The following is an 18764-nucleotide window of genomic DNA, read 5'->3' on the forward strand; positions in this document are numbered from 1 at the left end:
GGGACCGGCCGCCGGGGCCTGCTCTTATAGAGGGGGGAGGGGGCGGAGCCCCGGAGGGAGGAGATAACGGAAAGATGGGGAGGAGGAGGAGGGGGGGAGAGGAAGGAGGGAGGGGGAGGTGGTGGACGAGGAGATGGAGATGTGGAGGAGGTGGATTAGGATTGGGAGGGACAGGGAAGGCCTTCCCAGCCGTGACCCAGGGGTCCTGAATCCCAGCCCTCCCTTTCCCCCAACCTCAGGCTTGTCCTTCCCCTGCAGGATGGATGTGTGTGAGGGGGCGTCAAGAGAATTGAATGTGGGTGGGTGGGTTATTCTCCCCCAGTATTAGCCCTCCCCAAGCCCCACCCTTGACTCGTGGGGCTGGGGACCCCCCGCATTTCCTAGAAACCGTCTGAGGCATCGCGGGGCCCCCCTTCCACAATCTCCTTCCCCCAGCGCTTCCCCTGCCTCTCTCTGGCCCTGCCCGCCCCCTGAAGCAGTTGCCGATTGAGGGGCCGGGCCGTTTCCGCTGCAGGATGTCCAGCGGGAAGAAGTCAGACAATAAAACTGTTCTTTTGGGCTCTCCCAAACGCTTAGTACAGTGCTCTGCACACAGTACACACAGTGTGGGCGTGGGAAGCAGCGTGGCCTAGTGATTAGGGCACGGGCTGGGAGTCAGAAGGACCTATTTATATTAAAGTCTGTCTCCCGCTCTAGACTATACACTCGTTCTGGGCGGGGAATGTGTCTATTGCTGTATTCTACTCTCCCCAGCGCTTAGTACAGTGCTCTGCACACAGTAAGCACTCAGCAAATATGATTGACTGTGAGCCCCTCTAGACTGTAAGATCGTTGTGGGCAGGGAATGTATCTGTTTATTGTTGTATTTTACTCTCCCGAGCGCTTAGTACAGTGCTCCACACCCAGTAGGCGCTCAATACGTATGATTGAATGAATGACTGACTGACCCAGGTTCTAATACCGACTTTGACACTTTTCTGCTGTCTGATTTTGGGCAAGTGCCTCGGTTTTCTCATCTGTAAAATGGGGATTGAGACTGTGAGCCCCAAGTGGAACAGCGACTGCGTCCAACCCGATTTGCTTTTGTCCACCCCAGCGTTCAGTACAGTTCCTTCTACTTGCTTTGTTTTGTTGTCTATCTCCCCCTTCTAGACTGTCAGCCCGTTGTTGGGTAGGGATTGCCTCTATCTGTTGCCGAATTATATTTTCCAAGCGCTTAGTACAGTGCTCTGCACACAGTAACTGCTCAATAAATACGATTGAATGAATGAATATCAATAATTCTATTTATATTGATGCTATTGATGCCTGTTTACTTGTTTTGATGTTTGACGTTGAGCCTCTGAGCCCGTTGTTGGTCAGGGATTGCCTCTATCTGTTGCCGAATTGTACATTCCAAGCGCTTAGTACAGTGCTCTGCACACGGTAAGCCCTCAATAAATACGATTGAATGAATGAATGTCTCCCCCCATTTAGACTGTGAGCCCATTGTGGGCAGGGACTGTCTCTATTGCTGAATTGTACTTTCCGAGTGCTTAGTACAGTGCTCTACACACAGTAAGCGCTCAATAAATATGATTGAATGGACATAGTCAATGCTTAACAAATACCGTAATTATTATTATTACTTCTACTCTGCGCGAGCTCTCTACCGCCCTCAGCTGGCGCATGGACTACGTGCCACGTAATCCACCCGGCCTCTCCGACCTCCTCCCGTTAGCTCCCCCCTCTTCACTTGACTACTTTTTGGACGCCTCCCCCGGGACCTAATTCCCCTGTCCCATTAGTTGCCATTGTTTTTACGAGATGTTCTTCCCCTTGACTCTATTTATTGCCATTGTTCTTGTCTGTCTGTCTCCCCCGATTAGACTGTAAACCCGTCAAACGGCAGGGACTGTATCTGTTGCCGACTTGTTCATTCCAAGCGCTTAATACAGTGCTCTGCACATAGTAAGCGCTCAGTAAATACTATTGAATGAATGAATGAATGAATGTCCCCACGCGAGCTTGTTCCCTCGACCCCTCCCTGGACCACCAGAGAGTTTCTTGGGCCGGGAAAACAGACACCCCGTGAGGAGGCAGGAACAGCTTGAGAAGCAGCATGGCCTAGTGGATAATAATAAATGTTGGTATTTGTTAAGTGCTTACTATGTGCCAAGCACTGTTCTAAGCGCTGGGGTAGATACAATAATAATAATAATGTTGGTATTTGTTAAGCGCTTACTAGGTGCCGAGCACTGTTCTAAGCGCTGGGGTGGACATAGGGGAATCAGGTTGTCCCCCGTGGGGCTCACAGTCTTAATCCCCATTTTACAGATGAGGGAACTGAGGCACAGAGAAGTGAAGTGACTTGCCCACAGTCACACAGCCGACAAGTGGCAGAGCTGGGATTCGAACTCATGAGCCCTGACTCCAAAGCCCGTGCTCTTTCTACTGAGCCACGCTGCTTCAAGGTAATCGGTAATCGGGTTGTCCCACATGGGGCTCATAGACTTTATCCCCATTTTCCAGATGAGGTAACTGAAGCACAGAGAAATTAAGGGACTTGCCCAAAGTCACACAGCTGGTAAGTGGCGGAGGTGGGATGAGAATCCTCCACCCCTGACTCTCAAGCCCGGGCTCTTTCCACTAAGCCTCACTAATGTCAGTCTCCCCCTCTAGACTGTGAGCTCGTTGTGGGCAGGGAATGTGTCTGATGTTATAGTGTCCTCTCCCAAGTGCTTAGTATAGTGCTTTGCACACAGTAAGCACTCAATAAATACGATTATTATTCATAATAAGAAGAACTCTTCCAAACGCTCAGTTGAGTGCTCTGCCCACAGCAAATGCACAATAATACGATTGATTGATTAGAGGATTCTTAAAGGGACCATCCAAGGGACCTACTTTGCCCGTTCATTCAATAGTATTTATTGAGGGCTTACTCTGTGCAGAGCACTGTACTAAGCACTTGGATTGTACAATCCGGCAACAGAGACCATCCCTGCCCAGTGACGGACTCACAGCCTAAACGAGACTCATATTCATTCAACAGTATTTATTGAGCGCTTGCTATGTGCAGAGCACTGTACTAAGCGCTTGGAATGGACAAATCGGTAACAAATCATATGAGACAAGGACCATGACCGACCTAGTTAAGTTGTACCTGCCCCAGCGCTTAGAACAGTGTTGGACACAGATAATGAGAACAGACTAATCGCTCAGCAAATACCCTAAAAAGGACCTTTACAGGACACGAAGGGCCCGCTGAGAGGGGAGAGAGGGAACTGGGGCGAGGCCAGGATGAAAAAATTGGGGCACAGGAGGGTGTGTCCCCAGGCAGGGCCCACGGAGGGGGGGGGGGGGTGAGGTCGAGTGTTTATCACCTCCAACCGGGCCCCCGCCCCAATTTCGACTTTGACCCGGGCGTCCCCCTGTCCCCGGTCCCCTGGATCCCATCATCTCCCGCCGCGCCGGGACTCACGCACCTGGTCACACTCACCCAAACACACTGACTCACTCAGAGACACACAGAGAGAGAAACACTCTGCTTCACACGCCCACACCCGGAAACACGCTCGTTTGTTTACACACCATACACACACACACACAGACTCATCCATTCATTCATTCATCCATTCATTCATTCTTCCAAGCCCTCCTGAGAGCTCACCTCCTCCAGGAGGCCTTCCCAGACCGACCCCTCCCCTTCCCTCCGCCCCTCCTCCCCTCCCCATCCCCCTCCTCCCTCCCTCTGCTCCACCCCCTTCCCCTCCCCACAGTACTTGTGCATATCTGCACATATTTTTTACTCTATTTATTTTATGAATGATGTGTGTATATCTATGATTCTATTTATCTTGATGGTATTGACGCCAGACTACTTGTTTAGACTGAGCTCCCCTTTCCCTCTGGCTCCTCCCGCCCCCTGCTCTTCCCCCTTCCCCTCCCCTCAGCACTGTGCTTATTTGTATATATTACTTATTACCCTATTTATTTTGCTAATGAGGTGTATATCTCCTTGATTCTATTTATCTTGATGTTGCCTTGTTTTTGTTTTGCTTTGCCGTCTGTCTCCCCCGTTTAGACTGTGAGCCCGTCATTGGGCAGGGATGGTCTCTGTTGCCGAATTGTACATTCCAAGAGCTTAGTACAGTGCTCTGCACACGGTAAGCGCTCAATCAATACGATTGAATGAATGAATGAAGAGCCGGAGCTTGGAAGTCAGAGGTCATGGGTTTGAATTCCGGCTCTGCCGCCTGTCAGCTGTGTGACTTTGGGCAGGTCACTTCACTTCTCTAGGCCTCAGTGACCTCATCTGTAAAACGGGGATGAAGACTGTGAGCCTCACGTGGGACCATCTGATGACCTTGTATCTACCCCGGCGCTTAGAACAGTGTTTGGCACATAGTAAGTGTGTAACAAATACCAACATTATTATTATTATTCTCTGGGCCTCAGTGACCTCATCTGTAAAACGGGGATGAAGACTGTGATCCCCACGTGGGACCACCTGATGACCTTGTATCTATTCCAGCGCTTAGAACAGTGCTTGGCACATAATAAGCGCTTAGCAAATACCAACATTATTATTATTATTATTCTCTGGGCCTCAGTGACCTCATCTGTAAAACGGGGATGAAGACTGTGAGCCTCACGTGGGACCACCTGATGACCTTGTATCTCCCCCAGCGCTTAGAACAGTGCTTGGCACACAGTAAGCACTTAACAAATAACAACATTATCATCACATAGTAAGCGCTCAATAAATACTATTGAAAGAATGAATGAATTTTATTTATCTGGATGGTATTGACGGCTGACTACTTGTTTTGTGGTCTGTCTCCCCCCTTCTAGACCGTGAGCCCGTTGTGGGGCAGGGATGGACCCCGTCTGTTGCCCCATTGTCCATCCCAAGCGCTTAGTACAGCGCTCTGCACCCAGTAAGCGCTCACTAAATACGACTGAATGAGTGAATGAATGAGTGAATGAATGAATGAATGAATGAATGAATGAATGAATGACTGGAGGACGCTGCGCACCGTAAGGCCGACAAATATATGATTGTATGAAGGAGGCGGGGACCGGGAAGGGGGCGGGGCCAAGGGGCACGAGGGAGGAGAAAGGGGCGGGGACAAAGGGCGCGAGGGAGAGGGGCGGGCCAATTGTCTTGAGGGGAGAAAGGGGCGGGGCCAATCGGAGCGAGGGATGGGGAAATGGGGCGGGGCCAAGGGGCGCGAGGGAGGAGAATGGGGCGGGGCCCAGGGGCGCGAGGGAGGGGGAAAGGGCGGGGGCAGAGCGCGCGCGAGAAAGAGCGAGGGGCGGGGCCACGGGGAGCGAGGGAGGAGGGAAGGGGCGGGGTTAAGGTGCGCGAAGGAGGGGGGAAGGGGCGGGGTGAAGGGGCGCGAGGGAGGGGGAAGGGGCGGGGTGAAGGGGCGCGAAGGAGGGGGGAAGGGGCGGGGTGAAGGGGCGCGAGGGAGGGGAAGGGGCGGGGTTAAGGTGAGCGAGGGGGGAAGGGCGGGGCCAGAGCGCGCGAGAGAAAGAGCGAGGGGCGGGGCCACGGGGCGCGAAGGAGGAGGGAAGGGGCGGGGTGAAGGTGAGCGAAGGAGGGGGAAGGGGCGGGGTGAAGGTGCGCGAGGGAGGGGAAGGGGCGGGGTTAAGGTGAGCGAGGGGGGAAGGGCGGGGCCAGAGCGCGCGAGAGAAAGAGCGAGGGGCGGGGCCACGGGGCGCGAAGGAGGAGGGAAGGGGCGGGGTGAAGGTGAGCGAAGGAGGGGGGAAGGGGCGGGGTGAAGGTGCGCGAGGGAGGGGGGAAGGGGCGGGGTGAAGGTGCGCGAGGGAGGGGAAGGGGCGGGGTTAAGGTGAGCGAGGGGGGAAGGGCGGGGCCAGAGCGCGCGAGAGAAAGAGCGAGGGGCGGGGCCACGGGGCGCGAAGGAGGAGGGAAGGGGCGGGGTGAAGGTGCGCGAAGGAGGGGGGAAGGGGCGGGGTGAAGGTGCTCGAAGGAGGGGGAGAAGGGGCGGGGGGAAGGTGCGCGAGGGGGGGGGAGGGCGGGGCCAGAGCTGGCGAGAGGAAGAGCGAGGGGCGGGGCCACGGGGCGCGAGGAAGGGGGGAAAGGGGCGGGGCTCAGGTGCGCGAGGGAGGCGGGGAAAAGGGCGGGGCTCAGGTGCGCGAGGGCGGGTCTGGTGTCGGGAGGGGGGCCGGCGGACGTCCACAGTCACGCGCGCCCTGACGCACGCCCTCCCGCCCTGACGCACGTCGTTCCGTCCGTCCGTGTCCAGCGGCCGAGGAGGAGGAGAAGGCGGCGGCGGCGGCGGCGGCGGCGGCGGCGGCGGCGGCGGCGGGGCGCGAGGAGCGGGGGCGGGGGAGGCGGAGGAGGAGGTTGAGGAGGACGGTTGGTCCTGGAGGGGTTCGAGCGGTGCCGGTGGTTCCCCACCTGAGCGCGGGCCCGTCGGGCCGCGCCGCACCGCCCCGCACCGCCCCGCACCGCCCCACCGCCGCCAGCCCAGCGCCCTCCGCCCCGGCAGCCCCACCCGCACGGCCGCAAGGACGGCCATGGGGTCGCCTCCGCCCCTCTTGGCCCTGCTGGGGCTGGGGCTGGGGCTCGGCCTGTTGCTGCTGAGCGGAGCCCGGGCGGCCGAAGAGGACTCGCGGGACGGAGGGGAACGGCAGCCCTGGCAGGGTGAGCTGCGGGGCCGGGGGAGGGGAGGGGAGAGGGCGGGAGGAGGGGGCCGGGGGCACTGTTGAGAAGGAGGGGGGGCGTTGGGGAAGTATACAGAAGGGGGAGGGGCTGGGGCTGGAGGGGAGCGGGGGGGGGGCTAGGGGGAGTATAGAGAAGGAGAGGGGCTGGGGGGAGAGGGGAGGGGGCTGGGGGGAGTGTTGGGGGAGGGGGCTAAGTGGAGCGTTGAGAGAGGGCAGGGGGCTGCGGGGAGTGTTAAAAGGAGAGGGCTGGGGGAGTGGGAGGGGAGAGGGGCCTGGGGGAGTGTTGAGAGGGGAGGGGGCTAAGGGGAGTGTTGAGAGGGGAGGGGGCTAAGGGGAGTGTTGGGAGAGGGGAGGGGGCTAAGGGGAGTGTTGGGAGAGGGGAGGGGGCTAAGGAGAGTGTTGGGAGAGGGGAAGGGGCTGGAGGAGTTTTGGGGGAGTGTTGGGGGGAGGGTCTGGGGGAGAGGTAGAAGCGGGGAAGGGAAGGAGGAGAGCGACCCGAGGGGGCTGGGGAAGCAACGGGGAGCCGTAGGAGGGGGCCAAGGAGAAACGTTGGAAGGGGACGGACTGCCCTGGCTGGGGGCATGGGGAGCCGTGCGAAGGGGCCGGGGGTGAGAAGGGGGTTGGGGGAGCCGAGAAAGGGGGTGGGTGGCAGGGGGCTGAGCGGGAGTATTGGGCCTTTCCAAATGGATCATTTCAGCCCCAGCACAGTCCTGGTGGTCCCGTCGCAGTGGCCCTTGGGCGGGCCCAGAAAGAAGCCTTAAGGTCCAGTGGGGCATCCGGCAGTGGAAAAATTCAGCTTAGGGCAAAGGGCTAGCAGAAAACATTGTAGTCGGCCCGGTGCTGTTTTGCAGTTTCCTCAGGCCAGGAGGACCCAAGGCCCAAGTTACAGAGTCCCCTTGTTACCTTGGGAAGGAGGAGCAGGGGGATGGGGGAAGGAGGAGGGTGAGAAGGGGTGGGAGAGGATCAAAGAAGCCATCTCGCAAGAAAGTGGAGGAGCCTTTGCTTGGGAGGAAGTAGGTCGTTTAAGAAGAGTGTCTTTGCTTGGCAGATCCTTTAAATCCCTTGCCACCCTCTTGTTTTGGGATGGAGGAAAATCGCCCCTAGTTTGGGATGGGTTGGTATTGAGGTCAGCCCTCCCTGCCTCTGGGCTTCTGAGGGAGAGTTGCTAGGAGTGGTGCTGAGCGGATAGCCCTTCCGTTGCCTGATCCTGCTTAAATCGTTCCTGGCTGGGGTCAGAAGGCCTGGAGAAGTTGCTGCTTCTGCGCTCTAGGTCTGAGGGTGGGATTTATTTGTATTGCTATCTGTCTTTCCGCTTCTAGGCTGGAAGATCGTTGTGGGCAGGAAATGTGTCTGTTTACTGTTGTGCTTTCCCAAGTGCTTAGTACGGTGCTCTGCACACAGTAGGCGCTCAAAAAATATGATTGAATGAATGAAAGGTTCCATCTCTGGCTTCAAATGATGTTGCTGGCCCACAGAGTTGCGCTTGTGGGTGCGTCTGTGCAGTTCCCCCGAGGACGGGGGTTTTGGAGAGCCCAGGGGATGGTCAGCGTTAACTGCCCTCTCCAGGCCCTTCCAAGGCTAACTTATCTTTGCCAACCTCTCTCATTTTGAAGGAGTCTTGGTAAGGTGGAGCTCACGGGAGAGCTGCAGGCCTGACTTTTGAGAGGGTTTTCACCCATCGGACTGGCAAGCCTTATTTCGGCCAGTCAGTCGTATTTATTGAGTGCTCACTGAATGCAGAACATAGTACTAAGTGGAACGATGTAACTGACACATTCCCTGCCCACAGCGGACTTACGGTCTGGAGTGGGAGACATTAATATAAATAAATAAATGACAGATATGAACATAAGTGCTGCGGGGCTGGGAAGGGGGGATGAATAAAGGGAGCAAGTTAGGGTGTCGCAGAGGGGGGTTGAAGAAAAAGAAGAGGGGGTGTAGTCAGCGAAGGCCTCTTGGAGGGGATGTGCCTTCGATAAGGTTTTGAAAGGAGGGAGAGTCATTACCTGTAATTTCAGGGCCGCTGCCCCGGGGGTGGGGGTGGTGTGGACAGGGAATGTTTCTGTTATGTTGTTCTCTTGTACTCTCCTGGCGTTCAATACAATGCTCAGCACTCCTTAAGCTCTCAATAACTACGATTGACTGACTGACTACCTGTACAGTCGGCCTCAGTGGGCGAGCTTCAACACCCGGGTCTGCGGGCAGAAAGAATCAGGCAAGCCAAGTGGTCCAAACTCTTCAGCTCCTGATCTGAGGAGACCGGAACGATCCGGGAAACCCAATTCCGATGGGCTCGGCAAGGTCACCTTCCCCTCCTTCCCTGTCCCCTGCCCCGCCTCCCAGGCCCCAAGCTCCAGGAAGTCAGTTCGGTGGCGGACAGGGGTGGTTCCAAAATGGAGGCTCAGGAGCCAGAGGAGCCCCGGGCCACGTGCAGGGCCTCGAACAATAGAGCGCTCCGTGGCCAGCTGGGTCAGTTCCCTTTTAGGTGCCTCTCCACCCCCTCCCTCTGCTCCACACAAAACCCTGCGACGTGGCTTTGAGTCCTGCTCCAAGGACACGCCGGCAGGGGATGGGGACATAAGCTCTTCCGCTGGCCAGTCTGGGTTGAGGGTGAAAGGACGAGTGATATATGTGTAGGGATCGGGTCGGACCCAGTCCCTGTCTTATTCGTTCATTCAGTCGTATTTGTTGAGCGCTTACTGTGTGCAGAGCACTTTGCTGAGCGCTTGGGAGGGTACAATAGAACAGTAAACACACACATTCCCTGCCCGAAAGGAGCTCACAGACTAGAGGGGGTGACAGACTTCTATATAAATAAATTACAGAGAGGGATGTGAGTGCTGTGGGGCTGGAAGAGGGGATGAATCAAGGGAGCAGGTCAGGGTGACACAGAAGGGAGTGGAAGAAGGGGAAAGGGGGAGGGAGAGGAGATATAAAATGCCCATTTTACAGGCGAGGAAACAGGCACAGAGAAGGTGAGGGAAGGGACTCCCCACCCCATGGTCTTCCCACTAGCCACGCTGCCGGGGTGTTAGGTTCTTGGTGGATTCAGGCCCCCGGATTAGTCCTTGGCTAGCGGCAAGAACTGAGAGATGAGGGATCGCCCATTTCGGAGAGGGGGTTACCGGCATAGGGAAGACATCCAGGCGGCCTGGCGTTTTGGCTCTGGAATTGAACAAGGGGCGAGTGGGCACGTGGAGCCAGGATGCGAACGGCCCCCCAGGACCGAGCCACCCTGTCTTCTGCTCCCGCGGAGCTTGCCCCGGCCTGGTGGGTGAGCATCTGGCAGTGAGTGTGGGCTTCAGGATTGGAGGGTGGAAGCTTGGAAACAGGGGGGGCCCTAGTGAGAGCCGCCTCCACCTGAAGACTAGGAAGTGTCCAGGACGGACTTCCTGCCGGCTGCCCGCTGAGTGGGCTGGCAATGCCCTGTCAGATCAGGATGGTGAGAGCACAGCTTCTCCTGCCTCCGCCTCCTTGTATCCGGCCCTCCTGGGAGACTGGAAAAGCAGCGGGGCCCAGTGGATAGAGCCCGGGCCTGGGAAATCAGAGGGACCCGAGTTCTAATCCCCACTCCTCCACTTGTGTGCTGTGACCTTGGGCGCGTCACATTCCTTTTCTGTTCCTCGGTCACCACATCTTTAAGATGGAGATGAAGACTGCGAGCCCCATGGGGCCGTGTCAAACCTGGTTAGCTTGAATCTACCCCACTAGGCCATGCTGCTTCTCCCAGCGTGATTTCATTAACTTGGGGGCTTGTGTCGATGGCCAAGGACTTAGTTTTGATGGGAAGGCCTCGGGCCAGAACTAAGGAACGAGAAGGCCGGGATTGTGTCTGCTGACTCCATCTTACTGTTTGCTCCAGGTGGTAGGATGGTGCCCCCATGCCCAGTAAACCTCAGGAAATGCCCCAATTAATTGAAGAGCCCGGGAATCCCTTCCCATTCGAGGCACGGAAATATCAGTAACACTTCATTCACTAGGCTTTCCCCGGTGAAGCCCTCTTTTCCCCGTCCTTCTCTCCCTTCCACATTGACTGTGAACTTGGATCCATGACCCTTGGACAGTTGATATTTGCCCCACCCCAACGCCATAGCACTTAGGTACATATCTTTAAATTGTATTTTATAAATTACTTATTTGCTCATTTAAATATCTATCTCCCCCTCGTGATGCGTAAGCTCATCGTGGGCAGGGGATGTGTTTATTGTTGTACTGTACACTCCCAAGCAGTTAGTACAGTTCACTGCACACAGTAAGCACTCAATAAATACCACTGGATGGATTGATTGATTAATTGATGGGGGGTGGATTCTTGCTGAAGGCGGCCACGCTCTGTGGTGGCGGAGGTCTCCTGCCGAAATCACTGGACGGGCCTCAGTCTGGTCACTCAGACCTGGGACGGAGACCCATCGGGTAGAGTTGTTTCTAGTGCCTAGGGCCGGCATGGCCCGCTCTGACCCTCTTGTCTCTGCCCAGCATGGCCACACCGGGGCATGGGGCACAGTGAGCCGGTAGGCAAGCAGAGGTGTAGCCCACTGCCAAGTGCCCGCAAAGGTCCTTGCCAAGCGGGAGCCACGGGCAGCCAAAATGACCACGGGTAGTCGCCAGGAGAGCCGCCACGGTCTTCGTCGCCCATGTTCGACCGCTGTTTTGGGGATTCCTGCCGGGCACATCCACCTTGTGGAACACCCTAAGGGATCTTTCCAGTCGGACTCCGTCCCAGCTGATGACCCAGCCACAGCAGGTATTCTCCTGCTCTGTGTGAGAAAGAGAGGGAGAGAGTGACGGAGACTATTACCAGATGTGCTTTCAGAGATCAATGGCTCCCCGGCTTCCAGCTCCAAATAGGGCAAGGCCCAGGACCACACAGTTCCCTTGGCCCGGAGCCACGGTGTGACCGGGACAGCAACCATCTGTCCGTCCATCCACTGATCTGCCCATCACCTATCTGTGCTGCACTTCCTTCCTGGGCAGGACACTTTGTGAGGCCCCGAGGAGAGGACAGGAGATGCTCTAGAAGTCTCAGTTATTGCCCACGAGGAATTTACACTCCAGCCGGAGAGACGGGCCTGGTAATATGCGACCCAGAGGAAGAAAGTACTTAGATAGCCAAGTTTGGAGAGCTGTCTGGACAACAGGCAGTGTATGAGAATATTGAGACGGTGACAGCGAGGAGGAGTCTGGACTGGGTGGCTTCTGGAGGAGGGGGCTTTGTAGCTGGGGAGAGCTGAGGACTGACGGGTTTGGTGGGGCAGTGATTCTGGGAGGAAGCAAGGCAGACGGCTGCCGGGCTTGGCCACTTTGTCCCGCTGGCCACGGCGAGTGGACAGTAAATGGGGGTTAAGAGTTTCTGCTCCTCAGCACCATCTTTCAGGATTGGGGGTGCCCATGGTGAGTGGGACGTGTTAACTCAGCCACGAGAACCTCGTCTCTCCTCCTCTGTCCCTTGGTGAGCACAGGGAAATTTGGAATAATAAATCAATCTGCAGTGAAAGTGGGTAATAATGGTAATTAGAAGAACTGTGGTATTCGTCAAATGCTTACTATGTGCCAGGTACTGTACTGTGCGCTGGGGTTGATACAAGCAAATCGGGTTGGACACTGTCCCTGTCCCACGTGGGGCTCACAGTCTCAATCCCCATTTTGCAGATGGGGCACAGAAAAGTGAAGTGACTTCCCCAAGGTCACACAGCAGACAAGTGGCGGAGCTGGGATTAGAACCCATGACCTCTTGGCTCCCTGGCCCGTGCTCTATCCACTATGAGTTGCAGGTGTAAGAGCAGATGTGGCTGCTGTCCTGGGAGTCTCCTCCTCCTTCTCCCTCCCCAGCCGCCTGGCGCTCTCTGGGCCATCTAACAAGGGGCCAGGTAACCCGGCTTGGAGCTGACACTGGTCCAGCGACCTCCATCTTGTCAGTCCTGCCTGGCCCACAGGGCACCGGTGGTTCTGTGGTGGCAGAGAGTGGCCACCGGGAAAGTACCAGGCAGGGAAGCCTCCACTCCTCCCATAACTCATGCTTCTGCTTCCTGGAGTGGCCTCCATCCACCCCTCGTTCCCACCCACCTCCAAGTCTAGCTGGGAATTTCTGCTTCCTGGAGTGGCGTCCATCCTCCCTCCATTCCCCGCCCTGACAAGTCTGGCTGGGAATGTGGGGACCCTGGCTCATGGAGGGGGCAGTAGCTAGGTTGGGGAATGGCTTTCAGTCCCGGGAAGGTCAGGAAGCTGGGGCACCGTTCCGATTGCTAGGTGGCCCTGCCCTTCAGCATAAGGGCGGGGGGGTGGGGTGTGCACAGGTGCATGTGTGCATGTGATGCAGAAATGTATAAGAGATAGTGCATAGGTGATGCAGAGTGGGGGGGAGAAAAGGGCGAGGAAATGAGGATTTAGTCAGGTAAGGCCTCAGAGGAGATACGATTGGAGTAAGACTTTGAAGGCGGGGAGAGCGGCGGTCTGTCGGATGTGAAGGGGGAGGGTGTTCCAGGCCAGAGGGAGGACATGTGCAAGGATCGATGGCAAGATAGATAAGACTCCAGCGAGAAGGTCGTTGACAGAGGAGCGAACCGGGCGGGCCGGCTCGGGGCAGAAGGTCAGAGAGGTGAGGTAGGAGGGGCCGAGCCTCTCGAGGGTCTTAGAGTGGACGGTGAGGAGTGTACGTTTGATGCGGAGCTGTCGGGGAGTCCGCCGGGACTGGTGGGCAGTGGGAGGCACTGACGGGCCCCTCCCGTCTGTTTCAGACAAGTGCTCGGGGCTGAAGGTGGTGGGCCGCTGCCGGGCCTCCATGCCGCGGTGGTGGTACAACTCCACCGCACAGATCTGCCAGCCCTTCATCTACGGGGGCTGCGGCGGTAATGACAACAACTTCCTGACCCAGGATGGCTGCCTCCAAGCCTGCACTGGACCGTCAGGTGAGGCAGGGGCCCCGTCCCTGAGGGTCTGCAGAGGGGGCCGCCCCCTTTCCTGACCTGAGCAAACAAGCCGCCGTGGCCGGTAGCCCCGCACACCGGAGCTCCTGGCCAGCTGCTTCCTCCGTCTCTCCACTCCCAAGCCCCCAGCCTGGCTAGCGGGGAGTGGGTGGGACTGGGGGTTTGTTCCCCCTCCTCCTTTCCACAAATTCTGAGCAGCTCCTCCCTCTTGGGGGGCGGGGGGTTGGCCGGCGACCCCTCCCTCGCCAGGCTGTTCGGCCGGGTCCCGATGGCTGGGGGCGGAGTGGTTGTGTTTGTGCCGGGATGAGCCCTGGCCGGACCCGTTGCCCCGGAAATTCCGGTGTCCCGTGAGCGAGGCGGGCCTGGTGCTGTCCCCTGCAGCGGGACCCGGACACACAGAGAGTCCCTCCTTCCCTCTGCCCAAGGAAAGGGTCAAACTTAGTTGACCACGGTGCCCACCACCGTGTCTAGTTGGGGGTCATTCTGGCCTTTGGTTCACGCCCAGACCCCAAGGTCTTCAGTCCAGGGCTCGTGAGTGCCCCCGTCCCCCTTCTGGAGGGCGTGGGGGGAGGGAAGGAGAGAGGAGCGGAAATCCGACGCTCGATGACAGACCTGATGGCTCAGGGGCAGGTGGGCAGCAGAAACCTGCTAGAAGGAAGGCTGGATGTCCTCGCTCTCTGAGCCCCCATGGTCCATCCAGTCTTCCTGCGGCCTTGCCTCTCCGAGAGGCAGTTTGGGCGGGCCATCCGAGGGCGGTCCGGCCTCCCGGCTGGTGGGGGCAACGACCCGGTGAGAGACGTGGGCCCTGGTCGCCGAGGGCCTGTCCTCTCTGGAAACGCCCCAGCTGTAAGGCGGGAGGCTCCTGGGGATGCGGGACGGGAGGGCCCGCGTTCTGCGATGGCGGCGTCTCCCACCGAAAATGACAAATGGCCCCAGTCTGGTCACACAGACCTTGGGATCGAGACCCTCGCGGTGGAGTTAACTCCAGCGCTTGGGTCCCTGGCTAGACAACTCCAGTGACGGCTCAAGCGCCAGCCACAGAAGAGGCGAACCAGCTGCCGGCGGAGGTAGGACCCTGACCCGGCCTCTCACTCTATAGGGCTGGGCACCGGGTACACCTGGCATCGCGCCTCCCAGGAGCGCTTGGGAGCAAACAGCAGAGGCAAGATCTTGTTGTGGGCAGGGAATGTCTCCTTTATTGTTCTATTTTCCTCTCCCGAGTGCTCAGTACAATGCCCTGCACCCAGTAAGCGCTCAATAAATATGGTTGACTGAAAGCAGCAGCCTTGGCTTGAGCAGGGGCAGGCGGTTGCTCCCACTCCCAGGACCCTGGATGCGGGCCTGCCCAGCTGGAAGATCTCAGCTGTAACTGCCGGGGTTGTCTCTGGGGAATGTTTCCCCAGCAGCCCCCCCTTTGCGGCCGTGGCGCTGAGGTCCTGCAGGCCCACACGTGTCAACGCGCGTGCTGGCCAAGATGCCGTCCAGTTGAGGGCGTCCCTCTGAGCCCCGGGTTGACGGGAGGGTCCTCGGCCACCTCCGTGCGTCCCCCCGACACCCCTGAACCCACCAACACCGTCCCGTGAGCCGCCTGGCCCCAGCCCGCCCTTGTGGGCGGGCTGACTGTCTGCTGCCAGTTTCAGGTCCCGGAGCCGTCCAGAGGAATGGAGAATTGGACAAAGACCCCTTCAACTATGATGGTAACTCTCTGTCTCTGTCCCCTCCCCGCACCTCTCCCTCTGATTCTCTGTATGGGTCTCCCACCCCCGGGTATTGAATTCGTTGGCCTCGCCGGTGAGCGCGTTACTGGCAGCGTCACCCAGGACCTTCCTAGGGCGCAGTGCCTGGACCGAAGCCGCTCCGGGTGTCCGCCCGTTCCCCAGCCACGTTGGCCAGCCACCTTCTGGAAGGGCTTCTCATCTGGGCTGTTGCCGTTCCGGACCCGGGCCCTCACGCCCTCGAGGCAGGGAGGTGGGAGGCCGAGGGAGCCTTTTTTGGCAAGCGGCCGCCGAGCAGCCGGCCCCGAGCCCCAGCCGCCCATCGATGGTTTCTTTGGCTCCTCAGACCACTGCGCGGCCAGTGCGATGACAGGACCCTGCCGGGCTGCCTTCCCCCGCTGGTACTTCGATGCCCAGAAGGACGCCTGCGTGTCTTTCATCTATGGGGGCTGCCGGGGGAACAGGAACAATTACCTGACCCAGCGCGACTGCATGGCCTCATGCCACGGTGAGGGCAGAGCACGCTGCCCCGGGGGTGGGAGCGAAGGGGCACCAGGCTGCGGGGCCGGAAATGCAAGGGAACTAGACGGGGGGACAGGAGGAGAGGGGCATCGGGCTGGAGGGTGGGAGCAGAGGGGCTGTAGCAGGGAGGGAGCAGAGGATCACCAGGTTGGGGGAAGGGGGCAGAGGGCACTGGGTTAGGGGGGAAGGGAGTGGGGAGGGTGCTGGACTGTAGGGGCGGGAGCAGAGGGGCACCAGACTGGGAGGCAGGAGCGGAGGTGTACCGGGCTAGGGGGATGAGAATGGAGAGAACCGAGCTGGGGGGAAGCGGAGGGGTGCACTGGCCGGGGCTGGGGGGAGGGGAGAGGGGGCACCGGGCTAGAGGGGCAGAAGCACAGGGGTGCCAGATTTATGGGGGGATGGGAGCAAAGGGGCGCCAGTCAACAGGAGGCATGGGGTTGGGGGGGAAAGAGAGCAGAGGAGTACACTGGATTTAAGGGATGCTGTGGCAGAGGGGGTGGGGGGCGGGGGGGTTGGGGTGGCAGTTGGGGGCACTGGGCCTGTAGGGGCTGTGGAATCGCAGCCCCTGTGCTAAGCTAGACCCCCCACCCCACTCTTGTTCTCTGCCTGTGGAGAAGCCCCGGGATAGGGAGAGGGGAGGGAGAGGAGGTCAGCCCCGCGGTCAGCCCTGAACATTCCAGCCCAGGAACATCCTTTTAGGGCCTCAGCCCCAGGGGCCCAGGGAGACACAGAATGGTCTCCCTGTGCTCGGGGCGCCTGTCACCACCGGCTCTTTCATGGCTGCTTCCTTGTCCCAGGAAAAAATACCTCCAGCCTGCCTTCCCCTGGCAACCTGCCCTCCAGCAAAGGTAAATGACTTCTTCCTTCCTAATATGGGGTGGTTCTGGGGAGAGGAAGGGCCTTACTGGGGAAGCAGCGTGGCTCAGTGGAAAGAGCCCGGGCTTCGGAGTCAGAGGTCATGGGTTCGACTCCCGGATCTGCCACTTGTCATTCATTCATTCATTCAATAGTATTTATTGAGTGTTGTCAGGTGTGTGACTGTGGGCAAGTCACTTAACTTCTCTGTGCCTCAGTTCCCTCATCTGTAAAATGGGGATTAACTGTGACCCTCACGTTGGACAACCTGATTACCCTGTATCTACCCCAGCGCTTAGAACAGTGCTCTGCACATAGTAAGCGCTTAACAAACACCAATATTATTATTATTATCACCGCACCCTCCCTCCCCACACCATTCCCCCATCCCCTTGCCCTCCCTTCCCTGTTCTCTTTGTCCTCGCCTCCCATTCCATTACCATATTTTCCTCCCTCTTGTCCCCTTTCATCCTCCCTGCATCCTATCGCCCCCTCCACCCCCCACTCATTTTCCTTGCCCTCCCCACCCCCCTCATCTCCTCATCCTTTGTTCCCAGCAGCCAAGTGGGTCAGTCACGCCTGGGCCCGGGCGCCTGCTCAGGGCTCTGGCTGGGACGATTCTCTGCCGCCCAGGCCGTTCCGACCCTATGTGGTGTCGGGGGAGCCAAGGGTGGGAAATGAGGCGGGCAGAGAGCTGGGCTTCCCAGGGAGGGGCAGGGCCTCCGGGGAAGCACCAGCCGTTGTAGAGCTGTGGCTGAGTGGGAGCTGCCCTGGACAGACTCTCCGCTACAGCCTCCCGTCCTGCCCGAGGCCCCAGGGGGTGGCCTGCCGACATCCGGGGGAGTGTTGGTGAGACGGGAGGAAGGGTAACACCTCCAGGGGCTGAACCAGCCCTCTCTTTGAGTAGGGGGACTCGGATCCGGGCCGGAACGTCGGGCCCGGGCTACCCGTGACCCGTCAGGGCAGCGGCGATGGCCCAAAGGACCGGTGTAACCGGTTCGGGCCTGCCAGGTGGCAACTGCCCCAGGCCCCCAGCGCCAGGCCTGACTCCAGGGACGACGGGAGGGAGCAGAAGGGTCCGCGGCGGCCCCCGGGAGGCCCAGGCGGAAGCCGCTGCCGCCACCACCTGTAGGCCCGGCAAGCTCCTCCTTGCGGTGCCCGGCCCCGGCCGTGGGCCCGGCTGGCGCCGGAGGGTTGGGGGTGAGGGCCCCTCCCCTCGGCTGAGCGGGTCTGCTCTGTCCCCAGCGGCGGTGTTGGCGGTGGTGCTGGCCGGGATGGCGGCCGCCCTGCTGGGCGTGATGGTGGTCGTGTTCGTCCGGATGGCCCGCGGGGCCCAGAGCGGAGCGTTTGACACCATCTGGACCCCGGTGGACGACAAGGAGTACCTGGTCAAGAACGCTTATACTCTGTGATCAGGCCACCCTCCCACCCGCCCATCCCCATCTTCTGTCCCTCCCTCCATCCCCCATTTTGTTTTGAGCCCGAAGGGGTCCGGGCGGGGCCCCCGGGGGCGAGAGAGGGAGCTATATAGAGAGCCTGGGTTTTTTAGTGTGACTGTTGGTTTTTGTTATTTTTGATCCCTGGAGGAGGTGAATGTGGTGGTGAATCAGTTCAGCCAGCAGAGGAGAGGGAGGGGTGGGTGGCTGCCCCTCCTTGCTCTCGAATCCTGGGGTGGGGCTGTGCTTGGCAGAGCTCATGTCCTTCTTCCCAGACGGAGCCAGCGTTAGCTTTTGCACGCTGCGGAAATTCAATAAAGTGCCTTCTCTGTGACCACAGGTCCTTCTAGTACTGCTGGTCTCTCTCTCTTTTTTTTTTTTGTCATATGTATTAAGCGCTACGTGCTAGGCGGAACAGGTTGGAAACAGTCCCCACAAGTCTCAATCCCCATTTTACAGATGAGGTAACTGAGGCACAGAGAAGTTAAATGACTTTCGTTCAGTCGTATTTACTGAGCGCTTTCTGTGGGCAGAGCACTGTACTAAGCGCTTGGGAGAATAGAATACAACAATAAACTTAGACGTTCCCTGCCCACAACGAGCTTCGTCTAGAGGGACGAGTTTAGAGTCTACACTTG

General features: G+C 58.5%; 1 protein-coding gene across 1 annotated transcript; it reads left to right on the top strand.

Moving 5' to 3' along the window:
* Nucleotides 1-6306: 6306 nt before the first annotated feature.
* SPINT2 (serine peptidase inhibitor, Kunitz type 2) lies at nt 6307-18478 on the top strand. Its single transcript, XM_029065314.1, has 7 exons — nt 6307-6655; nt 13410-13580; nt 14606-14665; nt 15239-15295; nt 15660-15821; nt 16633-16683; nt 17936-18478. Exons 1-7 carry the CDS (start codon nt 6529-6531, stop codon nt 18100-18102), a joined length of 795 nt encoding a protein of 264 aa, XP_028921147.1. The 5' UTR covers nt 6307-6528; the 3' UTR covers nt 18103-18478.
* The last annotated feature ends 286 nt before the right edge of the window (nt 18479-18764 follow it).

Source organism: Ornithorhynchus anatinus, chromosome 5, assembly GCF_004115215.2.
Source record: "Ornithorhynchus anatinus isolate Pmale09 chromosome 5, mOrnAna1.pri.v4, whole genome shotgun sequence".
In the NCBI taxonomy this organism is placed as follows: Eukaryota; Metazoa; Chordata; class Mammalia; order Monotremata; family Ornithorhynchidae; genus Ornithorhynchus; species Ornithorhynchus anatinus.

Excerpts from the sequence above, each read along its gene's own strand:
- SPINT2 (XM_029065314.1), top strand. The coding sequence starts at position 6,529 with ATGGGGTCGCCTCCGCCCCTCTTGGCCCTGCTGGGGCTGGGGCTGGGG. Across the intron at positions 15,296-15,659 it reads AGACCCCTTCAACTATGATG|ACCACTGCGCGGCCAGTGCG; the intron begins GTAACTCTCTGT and ends TTGGCTCCTCAG. Across the intron at positions 15,822-16,632 it reads CTGCATGGCCTCATGCCACG|GAAAAAATACCTCCAGCCTG; the intron begins GTGAGGGCAGAG and ends TCCTTGTCCCAG.